At 46.1% G+C, this 20,837-nt stretch overlaps 1 protein-coding gene across 1 annotated transcript in view; it reads left to right on the top strand.

Moving 5' to 3' along the window:
- TLL2 (tolloid like 2) overlaps window positions 1–20,837 on the top strand; it is a 96,532-nt gene that overhangs the window by 48,422 nt on the left and 27,273 nt on the right. Inside the window, exons 3-8 of the mRNA XM_059820946.1 lie at window positions 6,369–6,446; window positions 10,330–10,500; window positions 12,621–12,738; window positions 13,160–13,338; window positions 13,617–13,722; window positions 18,971–19,095. Of these exons, the coding sequence (XP_059676929.1) occupies window positions 6,369–6,446; window positions 10,330–10,500; window positions 12,621–12,738; window positions 13,160–13,338; window positions 13,617–13,722; window positions 18,971–19,095 (777 nt within the window). The remainder of the gene's footprint in view (window positions 1–6,368; window positions 6,447–10,329; window positions 10,501–12,620; window positions 12,739–13,159; window positions 13,339–13,616; window positions 13,723–18,970; window positions 19,096–20,837) is intronic.

Genomic DNA, 20,837 nt, shown 5'->3' with positions numbered 1-20,837 from the left:
CTGGCAAAGTCCTCAGCGCTCACTGGGGACCCCTTTGTCCTCAGCGGAGGTGATGAACGTAGTGGTGGTAGCTACCTTCCAAGTTCAGCTATGGAGCCCTTCACCTGTGTGGACAGCAACCAGGGAAGGCAGAGCAGATCCAGTGAACATGGAGAGGGTCTTCATTGGTCTGGAGAGGAAAAATTATCCTGGCTTGGCACTGCTCTGAAGGTGGGAGGTTTTGATTTTAATGGGAATTTTTCCACTTTGGAAAAAAGGGAGATGTTGCAAGCTTCATCCCATCCAACTTCCCATGTAGGAACATTTTGTGTTCTCAAACTGTAATTTTTCAGATATCTACAATTCCTACTGGCAGTAGTTTGGGTTTTAGACTAAAATTCTAGATAGGCGTCATCTGAAAATGAAGTTTGATGTATCTCAGGATAGACTGATGTTTCTCCTTTGCTTTCAGTTGGGTAACTCATCTGGCCCCAGAGTAGTGTTTTCAGATAAAAGCTAGAAGACAGGTGGTGTTAAAATGTTTTACAAGTCAGCTGCCTCTCAAGCAGCTTTGAGGTCTTACAGGGACTCAATAGGAGGGTGGTGGATATTTCTAGGCCCACTATGTGCCTTCCGGTTCACCAGTGGGCTGCTTGGCTGCTTTGCCTAGCTTTCCTCTCCTTTTCTAGACAAGAAGCCCCTCATGGTTTGTAATCAAGTGGAAGCAAGCGTAGAAGCTTTATTTAGTAAGGGATCTGATTGCCCCCTCTTTGGTTCAGACTACGTGGGCTTTAAAAAAAAAAAAAAAGCACAACATGCACAGCAATAAATACCTTTAACCCTAAGCTGCATCTTGTAGAAGACAGATTTTCAGGTCCAATATATTACTACCTCTCCTAGTCCCACCCTCTCTTGTGGGCAGTATGGGTACTCAATGGAGTCTGCTTCCTGCTCTTTCCTCATGTTATATGTCTTTTATCCTGTGCTAGTGGTACAGGGGAACTGCAAACAGTACAGTTTTGATAGCATGCTTTGTGCGCACTCTCTCTCCCAATAGGCTGTTTTCCATTTTGGTTCCAGCTGAATAACTTGGACTTCTTTTAACAAAATTGGATTTTCATTTTCCTCTTCTAGAAGAGTGGGAGAAACTGCTTTCTTCCCAACAACTCCACAGCCTGCTGCTTTCTGCTTCACTGGACCCTTACCTAACACCTCAGGCTGCCTCTCTAGTTCCTGCAAACAATTTAAGCACCTGTTTTTCAGCCAGGGCTGCAAGTGTGGTGCATTTATCTCAGATTTATAGTGCATTTAAGCTACTGGACATTTCTTTCAGTCAGCAAAGCTCCCTTGGCAGTCCTGCTCTGTGGATAACAGAAAAACAAGTTGTTGTACAAGTGCACTGTAGGTAGAAAATGAAATATTCCCAGCCTGGGCTGAGAATCTCTTGTGTGTTCTCTGCCAGGTTGTGCACAGAAACTGGGTTATCTAGTTAGGGAGTCCAGCAGTGTCCTGCTGGGGTTGTAGCTGTTAAGCAGGACAAGTTGTTAGGAAGGATTGAATCACAAAAATGTGGGAGTTAAAAGAGCTTAGGAGATCTAGAACAGCTCCCTGCACGGAGGCATGATCTAACAAATTCTGTATCATCCCTGGTTGTGGGAGAAGCAGACAAAGCTTAAAGAGTCAGGCTGGAGAAAGGTGGTCTGGCACAGCAGCAGGGGGGAAGTACCGAGGATGAAAGTGATCAGAGAGGGCTCGTTAAGTGCTGGATATACGTTAAAACATGGAAAAGTCAATCCTGTCTTGCTCGTCTCATTAGGGGTTACTGTAAGTGGTAGACCAAGCCTGCCTTTTTATTACTGTATTGGCTTTCCACGGAGCATTGTGTCAAACTGAAAATCTCTGTTCTCCTCTTCAGTGTTTCTAATGCTAATAGGTTTCAATACATATGCAGGCATTTCATGCTCTGGAGCAGTAACACTGGAATCTGCTCTACTCTCAGACGTGACAGAATAGTCCAACAGAGAGGTACAACTTCAGGAACATGTTGAGGGGGCAACAGGACCTGTGCATTGCCTGCAACCTATGTGCAGCTGCTTCCAGATGCAAGGTGCATTTCTTGGCTTCCTTATTTATTCATTATGGCATGTCAGTTACTTATCTTTGTTTTGCTAGGATCCTGCATTAGCCTTCTTTGGGCAGAATCAGAAGAGAGGACTAAATATCTGTCAAGTCACTTTAATCTTTGGGATATGTTTAGGTATCATAAGGATAGGAAACGTCTAAAAGCTCAAGTGAATCGGAACAGGATCTTCCAAAATTCTCATATATGAATCAAAAATCCCTTTGTGGGAGAGAAGGATGTGGGTGCTCCCTTCTCCCTGTCTGTACTAGTGAGATTAGTAGTGTTTGAAAATATCCAGTATATCTGCACACCCATATCTGGCCTTTGTGTAGTGCTGTCCCTTTTCATCGGCTACAATGAGACAAAATATGCAAAGATGTTGTAGATTTCATTAGTCACACTAGTTTATTCAAAAATCTCCTTTGCATAAGAAACCAAGGCTTGCACTGATCTCTGGGAAAGAATGTGCTCACAGCTTGGAAAAGCAGTCTGTGCAAATGACACTGCAGCTCGGCAGAGGTCAGCAGCTCGGGTGCAGGAGAAGGGGCCCGGCTGTAGGGTTTGGTGCCATCATTTGCAATTCAATCCCATACAGTTCCCTCTTAGGGGAACAATTCACTAAATGCAGAGTTGTTCTTTTTTCCTAATTCACCATATAATTCACCTCCCGAGTTCAATTAAGAAGCAATCTGTTTGTGACTGGAAGCAAGCTGCATTTATTTAGAAATACAAAATTATCCTTTGCTTCAGCAAAGACCACATGCCTTAATAATTCTGGTGGTGAATGGCTGGTTGGGGTTTCTTTTAAATGGAATGGGATATTGTGTGAAGAATAGCATACCTTGGGGGAGTGAGAAGTCCTGGGGATGTAAAATTTAACTGAGAAGAGGAACTTTTGTTGAGCTTGGGCTTAAGGAAGTGACGAGGACTGGGCATGAAAGAAAACAAAGGGAAATGTTAGGATGGGACATTGAGGCTGGAAAAGAGTGATAGAGTTCAGAGCAATCCATCTTGTTGAATCAGGCTTGTTCCTGTTCACACATCTTGTGGCTTTTGTCCAGTCAAGCTCTGTTAAACTATGGGACTTCCTTTGGGAGACAAGCCCCTGATTTAGTGTGCCTCTTGGACCAGGAAGCTTTAACCTATAGTCAGCTGAGAGTCTGGGTATTTTATTTCCCTCTGGTTCATTTTGTTGCCGTCTTTCATCATCCCTTTCCTGATATTCTAATTAGTTATAGTAGTATAGTGTCGGAGAGGTAGAATTTGATACCATCCTCTCAGCCCTCCTGCAAGGTGTCAGAGATGTACCTTTTCCCCTGTCCTTGCCCCCTTGGAGGGGCTGGAGAAGGATTTGCAAGAAGCCAGCTCCAGAGCAAAAGGAGAGTTTTCCAGCTGGCAAAGCAAGACTGGTTCGGGGCTGGAAGATGTCCAGCTGTCTTGAAAGTGGGACATACCTCTTGGAAGTGTCCACATGGCATCCAGCAGTGCTGTGTGACTAACAGTATCTCCCTTTCTGCATACGGTGGTTGACCATGCTCTTTGTGCTTTACCTTGCCACCAAGACTGTAGAAACTTGCTCTTGCCAATACCTCTGCAGAGATCAGCTCATTCAGCCTCCCTTCTGCTCACAGGGGACCCACGATACCAAGATGGGGAAGGAGGGAGGGGGACAGCAGTGGTGGTATCAGCAGCACCTTCTTAAGGTTGTGAATGTAATCTGTGCCAGTTTTATTTGTTATATATCTTGCTGTTTCATGTGTTGTGCTTCCTGACCCTAGGCACCATTTTTCAGTTTTCCCTCCTACTACAGTCACCATGGAGAGTTTTCCTGCCAAAGAGATGCTGGTTGGTTTTCCACGTTGGGTCTGTGACTGTTCGGTGACTTGCTGCCCAGGTTTCTATACTTCTGTCTGTAGCTGCTCTCTGGCTTCTGTGGTCTTCCCAAGTTGGACCTTGCAGAGTGGAAAGCCCAGGAAACCTGAGAGACAAACAGCAATAGAAAGAAGAGCCTTGTTCTTCTCTCTTCCCCCTCTCCCATTTTCCAACCATTTTTCTATCCCTTTTGCTACATTTTCTTCTACTGTCCCTGTCCTAAAGATCCTCTTGCTGCTGGATGATCTCCTAGAGCTCCCTTCCTCACCACACTTGGTAGCTGCTGGTACTACATAGAATTCAAATCTCAAGACTGTATGACTGTTGGTCCTCCCTTGGGGGGGCAATCAGCAAATAACTGGGTAAATTTTATGGTAGGGTGCAAAAACATTAAGCGCTCTGAACTTTTGATTCATTTAGACATTTTTTAAGAAACTGAAAAATACCACCGAAAACTGATATTGTGAAAATACCTCTGCTTCTCCAGCCTTTATCATAAAATATTTAGCCTCTCTGAGTGTGTTGGGGTTTTTTTTGTTTGTTTGTTTTGGGTTTGGGGTTTTTTCTGTTGTTGTTTGGGTTTTTTTTTTTTTTGTTTGTTTGCTGGCTAGTATTGGGGAAGTTCGTTTAGAAACAGGTGTTTTAGGGGAAGTTGAAGATGATGGTGGTGGGAAGAAAGATCAGAAAATATTTTGTGAACAGAAAAATATAGTTACAACATCAAGACAGAAGATCTGTAACTCAGGGTCTTTTAGTGCTCTGAAAACTGCTTTGATTAAAGCAGTTATCCATGAACTGCCTGTAAGCATTCAGAACTTCACTGTGTCTGGTACTTTGCTAGCCCAGTAGCCAAGTGAATATGGAGTGGAACTCAGTCCTTGTCCCGTGTTACCTGATTGAGATTCTCTCTTACCTGCTGCTCGTGGGAGGGTTGTCTGTAGACCTTAATAGGTACCAGGGTGGACATAACAGTGCTTATAGAATTCAGACTTTAGTGGTAACATTGTGTAAGGGAGGGAGATCTCAATTTGCTTCCTGCAGCACAGGTGAGTTTGCACAGTTGCTATCTTCCTTTATAGTGGGCAGAACTATTATGAAGTCTTTTGAAACAGAAGTGTGAACAAGTTATTGTTTGTTTTAAATCCGTTTCTGGCACTGGGTGATATCTTAAATCTTTTTCCGTGGCAGGATGGATCCAGTAATGAGGGAAGATCCTATTTCTACATCATACATCAGAAAAACTTAAATCAAGTACTGGGCTATTGCCAAGTATTGTGGTACCTTAATGGTCAAAAGACCAGTAGGGGCTATAGTCAGGGGTCTCCATTCCCTAGCAATGTGACTTTTCTGGGGAGCTAGGATCTCTCCCTGAGTCTTTATCTTAAGGTAGAGGATTCTGGATGCACTGAGCCCCCTCAGCCCTCTTGGTGTGCTGGACAGCTGAGCCTGGTGGATCTGCTTCTGCAGCCCCTGCACCCTGCTGCCAGCAATGCTTTGCTGTAGCACACTGGTGGGGAGAGGAAGCAGCAGTGCTGTCTGGAGGAAAGGAGAGGGTTAGGCATAGTGCTGGTGCAAAGATGCCTTGGAACTCCTGTGGTTTCTGTGCCCAATAGCTGTGACATCAAGCAGTCAAATCCCTCCCCCAGCATCTTGGTGTCTTGTGCATCACAGGAACATCATGAGTTGGTTTTCCATGGAGGAAATAGGAGAGCCAGGCAGGGAGGCACTCAGAGTGGGACCAACCAGTTTTGTTCTGGTGACTGAGCTGGAGGGAGCCACATCCATGGACAAACTGGGGACGCCCGTGTGCCTGGCAGTGCTGTTCCAAAAGGGACGAGTAGCTGGTGCTTGATGAAGCACAAGAAATACCCAGGAGCTAACATCACAGATCTTCCTGCTGTGGTAGCCAGTGGGTATTAGCATCACAGAGGAGTTTTCAGATTAAGCTGAATTCAGGCCAAATGTATAAGAGTTGGTAAGAGTGTATTGATCTGAACGTAGATTGTGCTTTGCCTTGACAGTGTACCTATTTTAATTTGAGATTTAACAGTGGTACTTACTATTGCTACCATTCTCCTTGTATCACTCCTATTCTCAGTAAATCTCCATGGAATTAGCCTTCCCTAGAAGAGACTTTCTGTGTACTCAGTATATGGGGAAACTAAGGCACAGGATGGTGATGAGTTGCAAGGTGTCACTGTAGGCTAGGAACAAATCCAGGAAAAGAGCCCAGCTTTATCAGGCTCTTAGTCCCTGCTCCCTGTACAGGGAAAGCAGGCAGTTTTGGTGGCTGCAGACCCACAAATGGCATCACTGACAGCTACTGTCCTTCCTATGTCAGAGCTCTGCCAGCCTACTCACCAGGAAATGTGTCTCTGCTCTTTTTCCTTTGCAGGAGGCCTGGGAGAAGAGTCTCTTGTGTCAAGTGAGAATGCCACTTCAGCCGATCGTAGTAACAAAGCAGTTAAAAAGGGTAATGTGGTACCCCACCCAGACCTTTGGGTATCTTTTATTTACTTTTTTTATCCCCTGTAAAACCACATTTTGCCCCATGTACATGTGTGTGCCTCCATACCTAGGACACCAGCCCTGCCCAGGCGCCTGCATTTGTTGCTCTTGGTAGATTCTCTGCAAGGGTGGGTTTGCCTTGTAGAGTGTGGTGGGTTGACCCCAGCCAGCAGCCAAGCACCCACACAGGTGTTCAGTCACTATCCCCCTCCTCCAGCAGGACAGGTGAGAGAGCAGGAAGAGCAAAAGTGAGAAAACTCATTGGTTGAGATAAAGGCAGTTTAATAAGTGAAGGAAAGAGGGGAGAAAAAAAACCCCAAAACCAAGTGATATAAAGGCAATTTCTCACCCCCATGCACAAGCAGAGTGAAGCCCAGCCAGTTTCTGAGCAATGGCTACCTTGGAAGACAAAGCCACAGAGTTTTTATTGCTGAGCATGATGACATATGGTATGGGGTATCTATTTGGTCAATTTGGGTCAGCTGTCCCAGCTGCATCCTCTCCCAGCTTCTTGCCTATCCCATCTCTACTTGCCTGGGGAGTGGAGAAGGATCAGCAGAGTAAGAATAAGAAAGCTTTGACACTGTGCAAGCACTGTTCAGCAATAGCCTGAGCATTGGTGTGTTGTCAACACTGTTTTAGTGACAAATCCAAAACACAGTACCTTATGGGCTGCTGTAAGGAAAGTTAACTCCATCCCAGCCAGACCTAGTACATACAGGTAGCCATGACTGTCACCAGGACAGCAAAACCATTTTTACTTCAAGGCAGAGAGCGTAATGCTAGCTGGCTGCTCCTTGCTGTGGGGATGTTTCAGCTAAACCAGTTTAAGTTTCTGTTCCCCTGAAACAAGGCTATCACCCAGGCCAAGTTTTGTAGTTGGCTTCTCCCCCTTACGTGCCCTGCTCTGTACAAGCTGTTTGCAGCCCACTGTGTGCAGGAGGGACTGTTGTTTCCCATGTGTAGACAGAGGCACTGAGGCAGAGAAACCATGCAGTAGGTCAGTCCAGGGCAGGGACGTTCGCACCCATGGCTGCTGTGTTCATAGCTCAGTGCTGTATTCCCTTATCGGACCTGCTTATGTCCCCTGAGCTGCTGGCAGGCCTGAGGCAGTGGTGCAGTGAGCAAGAGCACTTGAGGAAGGTGCTTCTGCTTGCAAAGCTATGTTGGTGCTTCTCTCTGCCTGTTTCCACTTGGAGATGGGCTGGTGCTGCTGTTGGCATAAAGCTGGGCTGTCACTGCTGGCCAGATGAGACTGGGAGACATCTGAGTGCGTTTCAGAGAGCAGAAGGGACTGTTCCATGGTACATTGCAGATGCAGAGTGCTGCCTGGGCTCTGGGCAGTGTAAGGAGTCTCCCACCCACGGCTGCTGTGCAGAAACCTCTGAGTGTTGTTCTTCATGGAGGGAGGGGGGGATTTTAGAAAGGATCTCGGTTGTCCCAGGCTTAGCACAAGTACTTAGCTTAGTACAAGTCAGTAAGAGAGGTTAAGTCCAGTTAGACTTAGCATTAGAAAGGCTGCATGGCTTTATCTTTCACTGAAAAAACCCCCTCCATACATGCAACTTGGCAGTGGCTGTAAGCATGCTGTACAGATTTCTGCTGTCTCCTGGTGATACGTTACCTGCTGCATGCTTTTTCCCCAAGTCCCTGCTAGGAGGGAATGCCAGGCCTCTTGAAGGACCCACTGCAAATTTAAGTTGTTAAAGGCAGAAAACTTTAGCAGGAATTAGGAGCAGTCAAGAGCTGTTGCAGGACTGGTAAGGAGAATTTGCCCGAGAAGGTGTGTTGCTGGTGAGGAATGGAAGTGTTGGTGACACAGAAGTGTGGACCCAGGGTCCTCTGTGCAGAGCTCCCACCACACCAGGTGCAGGAGAGTGTGGGGCAGATGACTACTCACTTGGCTTTGCTGGCAGAAACTGTCTGTGTGCACATCCACAGAGATTTGGGGCAGCCCCAGGAGCAGTTTTTGACTAGGAGACAGGTATCCAGAAGATTACTTGTGTCTGGAGACCCTCTCCCTTCTTCCAGCTGTGGCCCTTGTAATGCCCCAGCAGTACCTCTGTGGGATAGGTGTATGCAAGGAAGGGGAGGGTGACTTATTTCACCGGGGGAACCCCCAGCCTCAGAGCATCTGCCTTGCAGGGTCCAGCAGCTGGGTTGGGGATGGGGCAGCTTTTGAAATGCCGGGTGCAACCAGCATGGCGGGCAGGTGCTCAGGAGGAAGAGGAACAAAAGGCAAATTCCCGGCTTTGTCCTGCAGCTCAGAGCAAGGCCTCCAGCGGGAAGGGCTGGACCTGGTGAAGCAGGAGGGAGGGTTTGAAGTTCATTCTTTCCATCCCCCTGCACTGCCTTAATTTCCTTCCCATTGTTTTGATCCCCTCAGCCTTGACAGTAGTGGTTTGCTTACCCGTGCTTCCGCTGGAGGGGTGAATGGGCGAAGAGGCTCTCGGCAGCCCCTCTAGTCACTGGGGAAAGGTCTCAGTGCACCTTGTGCTTTTTCATCAGTGGCAGCCCATGTCCCTGACTTGGGAAGCAGAGCTGTAGCTGGTCTTGCTGGTTTCCATACGAATCACAAGACCACAACTGGAGCTTAGATTTCTCGTCTTGGAGCTTCAGAGAGGTCCACCAGCACTGAGGAGCCAGCAGTGCTGCCTCTCAAGGTGAGAAGGGAGTTCCCCTTGGTGTGACCTTTTAGGCCAGCACTCTCTGCAGGTGTAGCAACCCCTGTACTCTATTATTCCTTTGCCCAAGTCCAGCTGATGGGTTGGCTGTGCGATACAGGCAGTTTATCTAAGAAACGGTGTCTATGCAGTCCTTACACATGCTAGTAAAGCCCAGCTGGACTATGACTGCTTTGAGAATTTGGGTCACCCATGGCATAGTAAATAGGGGGTGAACAGCCAGGAAGCTCTGCATGGAGGATGTTTTCTGCTGGATCAGACCCACGCCACGTTAAAAGTGCAACTTGTGTAGGCATAACCAGTGTCTGAGCAGAGCTGCAGCAGCACAGATGCAGGGCAGGGTACAGGGTCTGCCTTAGAAGCCTGAGTGAATCCTCAGGCAGGTTTTATGGCCCGCACTGAGCACCACACAGCCAGGGCTCCTCTGTCTTTTTAGCAAGAAATGAGACACATGTTCTGTTTTTCCTTTGGTATTTTTGTTCTTTTTCATTAAAATTAAGAGATTCAGCATGGATGGACGTTTGTGCTAAGTATAGAATGCCTCAGCTTTTCCACCCAGAGCATCCCTCCTTCAGCAGAGACTATCCAATCTGCATATGTTTTCAAACGACCCAAGACTTAGCATGTGAAAACAAACACTTTCATGTAATATTTTTCAGCCTTGAGTATAGGTTTCAGTCTAAGGAGCCTGTCCTCTTCTTCCAAGGCCAACTTGAATGAGTAGTTGTTGCCGTTGCGATGCTAGCCCTGCCAGAACAACCCTTTCTTTGCAGATCTGGATGAGCAGGGCAGGTTGAGAATATGCAGTGGCATGTGGGCTTGTTTGACCCCCTTCCTCCCATTCCCCTTGTTTAAGTACTGTGTCCCCATCTATGAAGTTGCTGTTGAAGACAGTGGGTGGCTAGAGATGGGGGGTCTCCCTGTATACTTTTCTGGGATAATAGGTTTGGCATAGTGCATAGGGAGGCTCCAAGGCAAGAAGGGCCAGGTTGCTACAGATTAACTGTCTCTAAGTTCCAAACAAATCACTGGCAAATCTGGCTATGACTATGGATTAACATCTTGCTTTTTCTGATTTTCTTTTTCTGAAGCTCCAGGGTATTACCTGAGGGCTGCACGTGGAACTAAAGAGGATTTAAACAGTGTTGCCACTCTGTCTTGCAGACGGCAGGCAGAACACAACGCTTGCAAGGAGGCTGAAGAGGAAGGAATATAAAGATGAGTCTGGGATGGATACACACTCCTCTCCCAGAGTGCGCAGGGCAACCACATCCAGGGCTGAGAGGATCTGGCCAGGGGGGGTCATCCCCTATGTGATCGGAGGAAATTTCACTGGTCAGTAGTGAAAATGTTGCTCCCTGTTTGCTCAGGGGTGAGTGTCTCAAAATGTGTGGGAGATCTCGGGAGCAGAGTTTTCCCACAAATGACTTGGGTCCTTGGGAGCCTCTCTCCTGAGGCAGGGTGGGCATGTGGTTGCACAAGGAATTGTGCACTGTGGAAGCCTGAGACTGAAATGTGCAGTGAGATGGTTCTTCTTTTGGAGTCCAAGGAATAATTGGGTGACTTGGTCACTTTCTTGATTGCTTCATGGGCCAGCACTTGTGAGCTGCACTTATACCCTGTGTTTCCAGACAGGGATCCTCTCTGCTTGGAAGAGCAGAAGCAGAAGTACAGTGGGTTGCTTTCTGAATCCTCACTCAGAGGACTTTCCCTGTGCACTTTTCTTCCTGATCTGCTGTTTTCTGGGCACCAAACTTCAGGGTCTCCTCTAGCTGTGTGAGGGAGAGGAACAGTGAGCTGGGTCCCATGGTGGATGAGGAGCTCACTCTAGAGTATCCTTTTTAGGATCTTTATAGCATCTCTGGGGCACTGTCCAAACTAAGATGTCTCTTGGGGTGCAGCAGATCTCTTGCAAGTCTCTCATAGGAAGCAGACAGACAACTGGCTCTGGTGCCACCTCTCTGTAGCTCAGTGGTTCCCCATAGGATTGGTTTCCTTGACTCATGGATGACAAATGCTCTATGCCTCACTGGAGCCAGCTCCTTCCTGTCTCCTCCAGGCTGCCTCCACCATCTCCCCCTTAGATCCAGCAGAACTTACTCCCTTGAGCTCCTGTGATGTACTTTGTCCCAGCAGAAAAGGGCAGTTTGGGAACCACTCCTGTACAGTGTGGGTTTGCCTTGCCAGTCCTGCCCCTCCTACCAGTTTTGGGTGATTGTTGAGACCTCTTTAATATGTTCACTCAGACCCTGTCTCATACTGGCACCCATACTGCTGCCAGGAGTCTGTGAAGCCCCAGTGGAAGGGTCTGTTCACCCCCTAGAAAAGGAGGGGCTTGTGCAACCTGGCAGGATATTGAGTAGGCTGCTAGCCACAACTGTCCCCCCCTACATTTGTCAGAGAACAGCCATCCCCATCCCTCAGGATCTGATGAGAAAGTCTTCTCTGTTACGTGTGTCCCGCTGCCCTAACCAGTCCATAGTAGGTAACACCATCCTTCCATTTGGGTGACTGTGTAAGAAGCAGCTCTCACCATAGCACAGTTCTCTCTTGCATTCAGCTTGGTGTTTTGCCTCAGCTTAATCCCACCCTGGAGCTCCTGTCTGTATTCCTTGTGCCTTTCTGATGTACTTCTGGCCTTTCCCCCCTCTCTAGTCCCTCTTGAGAGTGGCAACTTGCTCTGCAGCTCTATATGCAGAGACTATGCTGGAAAGGCGGTGTAGGGAGGCCTCCTGGCCATGTACTGCTCTGGGGCAACACTTCCCAGCCATTTGTATGACTGTTTTGGATGCTGCCGAGTGACTGCTGGAGGCAGCCCGCTCCCTGGGGAGGGAAGGTCCCGTGGCCTGTCTTCTTGCTAGTGTGCAACAGGCACATTGCTCAGGTGTCTCTCTGTGCAAGTCCTGAGCTGTCCCTCAGTTCAAGCACAGAGCAGCAGTGTATCTCTATACCTTCTTACACTGCACTGAGACTGCCTCTAGCTCTTATATAGATTTTGCTTCTAATTTTAAATACCTGGTGACAGTTTTGCTGTAGTTTTGAGGAACATCTGTAGCACTTACAAGATTCCTGGGTCTTGAAAGCTGTGTGTGGTCATGTTACGTTGCAGCATGAGAGCAAAGTTGGCACCGAGCAGCCGGTGCACAGATCAGAACACCCAGCAGCTCTGCCAAAATGACCTCTATCTACTGAGGTGACATTTCTCATATGATGTGCTTAACCAAGTTTGCTACCTGTTTAATTAGAGCAATTAGCTCATCAAACAGAAGGAGAGAAAAGTATGACACAGTAACTTAGTGCTATAGTAGGAAGTGGGTCCCAGATTCTTAGAGGTGTCTACAAGTATAGGCTTGACTGTTGGAAAGATGGAGTGTTTCCCTATCCAGATGAAGTCCATTAGGGATTTTCCTGAAAGCCAGGCCTTCACTGCTTGCTTTCTTGGATTTCTTTTTCAGGAACCCAAAGAGCTATCTTTAAGCAAGCGATGAGGCACTGGGAGAAGCACACTTGTGTGACATTTGTGGAGAGAACTGATGAAGAGAGTTTCATTGTGTTCACATACAGAACGTGCGGGTAAGTGATATGCACATTCCCTGCAGCTATCTGTGTTGCAAACACCCCTTTCATTGACAGATGGCTTTGTAAGTCTAGCTCTGGTCAGAATAAACCAATGGCTACATTGGGGAGTCTGTCACAGAGGTCCATCCTTACTCCCTCTACGGTTTGCCAGGATAATTTAGTATTTGCTCAGAAGAAGGTGCTAAGCCTTTCTGCATTCTTTTTCCTGGCATAATACTTAAGTATATATATGCGTTTTTATAGATATGCACTTACGTGTTTTCTTTATACATACATACACACACGCATAAGTACGTATAGTGTATGCAGCTGCTGGCCTGTCCTGGACCCTACCAGATGTCATCTCCTGTTGCTGTGTCTCAGACTTCCCCAATTCATTGATGTGCTGCATGGGTTTGTGGGTTTTCTTTTCCAGATGCTGCTCATATGTGGGTCGCCGAGGAGGTGGCCCTCAGGCTATATCCATTGGGAAGAACTGTGACAAGTTTGGTATTGTGGCTCATGAGCTGGGTCATGTGGTGGGTTTCTGGCATGAACACACACGGCCTGACAGGGACCAGCATGTCACGATCATCAGAGAGAACATACAGCAAGGTAAAATCGCACTTCAGGTTATTCCACCTGGCTTTTGGGTGGGTGGAAACCTTTCTTGCTGGACTTGTGGAAAACCCAAGTGGTCTGTGAGTTGGGATGGACTAGTCCTTGCCTAGAATAAGGGCCAAGATAGTTGGGTGAATAGAGATTTTGGATGTCCACCTGAAATTGTTGGAATGTAAGAGTATATCCCTTCCATTCTAGGCGCCCAGAGGTGGAAGGATTTATTATTTTTTTTAAAGTGATTTGTTTTTTTCCCTTTGTGTTTGGCATCACAGGTCAGGAGTACAACTTTTTAAAGATGGAAGCAGGGGAAGTGAACTCGCTGGGAGAGACCTATGACTTCGACAGCATCATGCACTATGCTAGGAACACATTCTCCAGGTGATAATCCAAGGGTACATGTCTTTAGGACTCTTTTCAGTAATTGTGATTAGCTCTGTGGGATACACAGAGCCTAGAAGGAGACCTGTCATCTGTTGCAGAGATATGTAGCAGTTGCAGTGAGCTCTGCTGCATTGTAAAGCTTGGAAAATATTTGAAAAAGCCAGGTGGGTGAAGAGAAGTATGGTGGACTCCTGTTTTCCCCTCCTCACTGTATTCACCCAGTGCTGATAATCTCAGAGACCTTCCAAAGCATGTTTTGCAACCTTCCCGGCCAGCATATATATATATGTGTGTACGTATCTGCCCACCTTCAAGAGGATAATGCTAAAACCACTTTTGAATCTCTTGGTTGTCCAGCTCATGCTTTGGGGTCAAAGTATTGCCTTTCAAACTCCTAACAACTTTGCCAAGGGACAATTTAAGCTCTAGATCATGATCTTTAATTGCTTGGCTATTTTTTTAACCATTTATGCATGTGCTTTAGATCATGGCCTCTGCAGCTCTGTGATTCTATGTGACTGGGTTCTTCATGGAGAAGTTTTCAGTCCTGTTCCTGTCCCAACTAACTGGCCCATTTCTGCGTGGACTGTTTGCCCTTGACTCCCATCGCATCCCCCCAGACAGCTCTACTGGATAGAGAGGTGAAATGAGCATAGTTATTTACGTCCTGGATTTGGAATGAGAGCTACTGGATGACCAGCTCCATTTTGCCGCATTATTTGAAGGGGTTTTTTTTCCATAAATCCTGCTACTGCTACTTCCCAAGAGCTTTCCTTCACTACCTACCATGAGTAAAGGGGATGGGAGGCAGAACGCAAATATTCACACTCTTGAGAACTTTTTGTTGCAAAATTTAAATGTCTTTAGGGCTTTTTTAATTTTCTTACTCCCCAGTTGTATGGAATCGCCAAGCCTATTGTTTTGTGCTTTTGTTTCTGAAACTTCATGTCAGTCAGGGAAAATTACCAAACGTGCTGAAATGCTGCTTTTTCTGGCAGGAGGAGATGGTGGCTGGGCAAGGGTGCTTTGGAGCCTTCAGAGATTTCTTTAGATCAGATACCCAAACCAAACAATTTTTCTTCCCTTGAGGCATCTGCTGGACCCTTCCAGCATTTGCTAGACTCTAAATGGTTAGAATTGTCTCGCACAAAAGCAGGATTAAGTTATTACCGCCGTTTAGACTGTGGATGCCTTTGAGTCTGTGTCTCTTGAAAACCAGGGTCCTTCAGAACTCTGCTGGGCCAAAAAGGGATAAAAATGGCAAGAGTCCTTCTAAAATTAAATTGGTGCTTAATAGGATTTTTAAGTCTGTTTTCTTTAAGCCCTTTGTCTCTGTGACCCCCCCTCACCCCAGCAGCAGTCTTTGTGCAGTAATTGAACTGAGCACTAAGTGCCTCTGTGGGCTGATTGTGCTCTCACTGTAAATAGGTAGGGCTGGGAACAGGCTTTTACTTTACCAAGACCTGTCTTGACATCTGCTACCGTAAGGGAATGATGCTACTTTGACCAATCAGTAGAGATCTGTGAGTGGATGCATGTCTCCTTCCCACCTTACTGAGGTTTGTGGGTGCTGGCCAATTGCAACCAAAACTGATAAAAGCATGGAGCCCATGAAGATACTGAGTTCCAGCAAGTTTCATTAAGATCAGTGGCTAGGAATGGGAGATAGCCCCTGCGTGATGCTGCTAAGGGAAGAGCTGTAGTGGGTGTGTTAATACATTAGCATACACCAGAAAGTCCACATAGGAAAAAGATGGTCTGAGCACCCTACCAGTGGAGATGGGGCATGTGAGTGAGGAGGAGGTGAAGGACACAGCGCCTTGTCTGTGACTCATTGTCTTGAAGCAATTCTTACGTGGCATTTAGCACAACCTTGTTGTTTGTGACTCCTGTGAAAATTGATGATAGCAAATCATATGGTGTCTGCCATGGTCAAATGCTGCTGCAGATCCTAGGCCCTTTTTATTCTAAACTTTGTACCTAGAACAGAAAGGGACAGTTTTTCTGAGACACAATGAGTCCTAGCAGTGGAAATTGTTTCCAGTGGTGCCTTTGAAAATTGCTGCAGGAGTCACTGCTTGTTTTCACTTCACAGCAAAATATGTTTCTCGTTTGCGTCTATGACTAATAGGAATAGGTCTACGGCACAAGAGGCTGTAATGACAGCAGTAACAAGTTTTTTACCATGGGAACTCCTGTTGTCTATGTCAAAAAGTTGCCCATTTTACAGAGTATGGCTGCAGGCTTTTATATCCTGGTGCATTCCTTACAGATATGGCAGCAAATTAAATTGGATATTGCTGGCTCATTAAACAATTTCTTTTACTGCTGTCAAGACTCATAGATGGCAGCTTAGCGATAAGAAAGTTTAAACGTCCACGGAGCCCTAAGCAAATAGTGGGTTACCTTAAGTCACTAAGCCTCTTGCCAGTAGACAAGGCAGCACAGCCTGGAGTTACAAAACATGACCTCTGCAAAGCTCCCGTTTGAATCAGGATGCAGTTAGCACTGCCTGCATATCAAGGGCCATCTTCTTGATGTATTGGCAGCACACCATCCCAATCCTGCACAAGATGTATACACATGGCACTTACATCTTCCACAGGTTTTACTGTGTGAAGTAGGGTTACGTTGTCTCTCCTCTGCAGTTGGGGATATAAATACAGAGTTGGGACGAATGTAGCACCTGCAGCTGAGCGCTTAACCTGCCTTCAGCATCTGCTTTCTTGAGTGGTGTTTAAAGCACCTGTGTCTATTGCCCTCAGATGGGATGGTGAATATTCAGCGTTTCTCAAGATCAGTCGATAATTGCATAATGTTTATGTAACACTACATATTCAGGGTACTAAGCGGGTGCTAATGACTCTTGAGAGCATCTCTGCTTAAACTCTGTCGTTCTTAGCTAGTAGCAATGGCGGGTTGTTGTGCTTGATTTACCACTGCATTGGGCAGCTATTGCATGCTCTGCCTGTGCCGGGATGGCAGGAGAAGGGGGCATCCAGGATTCCTGGGTTCTTTTCCTACCTCTGGGAGGAGAGGTTCGGTATCTCATTCAGGAACGGTTCAGGTGTTAGAGTGCCTGAGCTGCTCTGTTTGATGATGTCTGCTTGGTGTTTATTAATTTGTGAGACAAAATATCGGTGCTTTTAGAGATGCTCACCAAACATGCAACTTAACATCTTAAAGTGTTGTTAAGCAGATGGGGTTTGGGTGGACAGCATGGGGCTGCTGGGAGCTGCGTGGTTTAGGCCAGAAAGACTCTCCTCTAGTCTCAGTTCCTTTGATTGTAAAATGAGATGAACTATACTTACTGCCTCCTAATTTGGAGTCATGTTCAGCAATGCACTTGAAGGAAGCACAAAATTCAGTTGGTGGAAAAGGCAAAACCAGAAATCTTACTGGCCAACGTAGGCTACAGCCTTCTGGAAGAAGATGTGTTTGACAGGTAATGAGGGATCACCAGGTAATCTGAAGCTGTGGGTTGTTTGCATTGTGTGAGAAGTACCCTAGGTGTATGTTATGTGCAGGAGGCTGGGGGCCGCAAGTACGCAGTCGTGAGGGCTGGAATGGGAAAAAGAATCAAAAGCTTGAGTGTGCGAGTGGTGCTTTCTCTATTAAACGTCTTCATTTTTCCCTGGTTGAGCCTGGAGATCTGCAGAAAGCGTTTCACTGGCCACAGAAGTATGTCCCTGCCAAATGCAGGGTTCTTCTGTGAACTCCTGAGGAGGCTTGAAAACTTACTGTGAGCAAACCGACCTGTTTCTCTGTTTGTGGTGTTTCTGGAATTGGAGGATTTATTTTCGATACATAAACTTAAATAAATTCAGCCCGAGGCATACAGCTGGCATGCAGAATGCCAGCCTGAATTTGTCAATCAAAATTTGATGGGTTCACCTCAGAGCTTGTAAGCACTGATTTTAGTGCTGATCAGGAATTTTCCTACCACTGAAAAAACCCAACATCCCCCATGCAAGAGTTGATTCTAATTTTTAAAACAGATTAAATTACTTCCCCTCTATTTCTTCCTTCAGTTTGAATATTTACAAAAGAATTTTCCCCCACAAAATAAGTTTAATAAAATGATATTTTCTGTTCAAGAATATTGGCTGCAGCTCTGGACAGCTGCAATCCAAATACTCTGCTTGCAATATTTACTTAAAATTAAACCAGTACAAAAAACCCCTCTCAAACTCCTTCCCAAGGCTCTTATGCAGCTGAGCAGCCCAAGGAACAGAATTACTTGTGTACTTAGAGCTTAACCCATACTTGAAGACTCTTGTATCAGGACTAGGCAGCATTAAAATTATTGCTTCTGCTCTGATTTCCCATTGGATTCTACGGACAGTTGTATCCTGTCCTTCAGAAAGAGAAGTCTGCCTCCCAGAACTGGCACTGAAGTTTCAGGCTCACTGTTAGCCTTGGCACCTCCAAGCCTGTTAGACATTCAGGGGTGCAGTGAAATGGTTTCTGTGGACTGGAGAGCCTGGCTGCGAGAGCTTGGACTTTACCAACCTGGAGTTCAGGTTTCTGATTCTTCCGTCCCTCTTTAGCCCTGCAGTCCTAATGCTGCCTTGGGGTCTCTCTTGCGTGCAAGCTCTTGCTTGGATACGCAGACTTTGCATTTTGATGTAAGTGAATGTAAATCCTTTTCTGGATTGAGATCAAAAGTGCAGTAGGAAGCTCCTGAGTATGAAGTACCACATGGAAGAAATAGCAGCGAGGAAAAACAGGCAGAGACAAATGGAGTTTTTAGCTTGGAAACTCATACAGAGCAAAGGTAGAGCACTTGATCTTTTTCTCTTGTCTGTGACAACTGCAGTCACTGCCAGCCCAACCCCATCTGCTACTGAACAAACTCCCCTTCCCTCTGCTCCTTTGGCTTAAGTGTCCAATCTGTGCTCCTGTGGAGCCAGATGCTCAGTGAACCTTCTGCAAGAATATTTCATTGCCTTTTCTGATTTATGGCAAGCAATGTGTCTATACTCAAACAGAGGCAGCGGCGATCTTGATACATCAAAAGGGGAATTTAGTGGCTTGGCAGACTTGCCTGTACATTTGGAAGCTATCTGCTATAGCGAGAAGTCTACCTCAAGACACGCAGTTATCACAATCTGCATTACTCTTGCTTGTTAGCATGGGATGTATGGTCAAGGGGATGGTGTGGGAGGCCTGCCAGGATGACTTTCTGTGCATCGTGTCACTTTCCCTACTTCACTGCTCTTTGTCTCTCTGTTCTTCCCTTTAGAGGGGTTTTCCTCGACACCATCCTTCCCCGTCGTGATGATAACGGGGTCCGGCCAACTATTGGTCAGCGTATTCGCCTGAGTCAGGGAGACATCGCTCAGGCAAGGAAGTTGTACAAATGCCCAGGTAAATATGGCTTGTGGAGATGGCTCCAGCTTTACTGTAGACACACGGTTTGTCTGGAAGGCATTGGAGTTCAAGAGCACCTTAACGATCCCTTTGATGAAAGAGACTCAGGAAATGCGGACCATCAAATGCTTCAAGCTGGAGATGTGGGAGAATTGAACTTGCCTAACACGTGTCTCCTATTAGTACTTTGCCAGTGTTCCTGTTTGGTTTAGGGCTTCTGGTTTGTCCAGTGTTCTGTACTGAAATGTAGTAAAAGGAGCTACCAGAGTAGGCTGGGGAGAGGGGCTAGGATGAGGCTTGTATTTTGCTGTTGGTTTCATATAAATATACTGTCTAGAATTAAGGGTCTAGGCTCTGTTCATAGAAAATGAAATCAGTGTACAAGACCATGGACAGAATGGGGACTAGCAGTTAGCGAAGTGGCAGAGGGATATCTGGTAGACCGGGATCTCTGCACACAAACCATCAAACTTCTGTTGAGTTATTTATATAGGTGTTGTTCCAGGGATAAGCCTAAGGAAACCCTTAGTGTGTCTCTGTGATTATGGTGTGTTGCACTGAGGCTTGGGAAACAACATGGAAGAAAGCCCAAGGATGCCGATTTGTGAAACAAGTGCTGGTTGCTTTGGGCTGTTCAGAGTACAGCTGTACCCCTCTCTCTGATGCAAAAGAGTTGATAGACTGGGAAGACCTTTGATAGAGAACCTGTCTACATATGTGTGATGTATTGAAGACCGATAGTCTGAGTCCTGCTTTATCTGGAGTCTGAAAAGATTGGCAAAAAGAGCATTGGGAGGATCCTTTTAAAGTGGAGATATTAGACAGTGAAAGTTTATGCAACAGTTTTAGCTGAATAGGTTAATAGAGAAAACCGGACGCCAGAGAAGAAATCTGCCAGACTTAAGGACGGGTTGAATGTGAGGATGTAAAGAGAGACTTGAAGCAAAGGTGGCACCCAGTCTGGTGCCTGTGGCATGGACTGCAGCGACTGAGAAGGGAGATAGCATGGAAGGTGTGATGCTCGAAGGGAGAAAATTTAGCAAGCTCTGTTGAATTTCTGCTGGTAGTGAAATATTCATGAGAAGATACTGGAGAATGAGAGAGTTGCCCTAATTCTGCAGAATGACTCTGTAACATTTGTAAAATGAAAAGAAAGGACTTTTGCAAGCATGGCCCAGAAGTATATCTAAATGCGTTAGTCTGGCCAGCATATTGATCCCATTGAGAGTGGCTTTGACTGATCATAAACCTAATACGATAATAAATGACTAATCATCTTGGAATAAGCATATCACAGAGAGAGGGGAAAAGGTGACCAGTATACAGAGTCACATCTTAAGTGAGTGGCTGGCTAGCACTGCTCCGTGAACCATTCCTGAGGCCATGGAAAATGGTCTATAGCTGGTATGCAAATCTGCTTCTTCTCTGTATCCAGCTACGGGTCAGAGAGTATGCGTTCATAAGGGTCTAGAATAAATTCTGAGGATCAACAGTACTTCAGGGTCTGTGATGTTTGGAGATCACTGCTTAGCTTACAGTGAGTGATATAACTTTCTTAGGTGTGCTAGTTCTAACTTTTTTTATTTTGCTTTTTACCAGTCATAATTTTCTCTAATTCGCTTTTGGTTGAACAGGATGTAGTTCTTGGAAAATTATCTCACAGATTAGTTTAGGGATTGATTTGTTTGAATACTCAAAAAAAAAAAAAAAAAAAAAATTAGGGACATCTTGCACCATGT

The sequence above is a fragment of the Gavia stellata genome, chromosome 9 (assembly GCF_030936135.1).
Source record: "Gavia stellata isolate bGavSte3 chromosome 9, bGavSte3.hap2, whole genome shotgun sequence".
NCBI classification, from domain to species: Eukaryota; Metazoa; Chordata; class Aves; order Gaviiformes; family Gaviidae; genus Gavia; species Gavia stellata.
The sequence above is the reverse complement of the archived record's forward strand: the minus strand, read 5'-3'. Positions and strand labels throughout refer to the sequence as shown.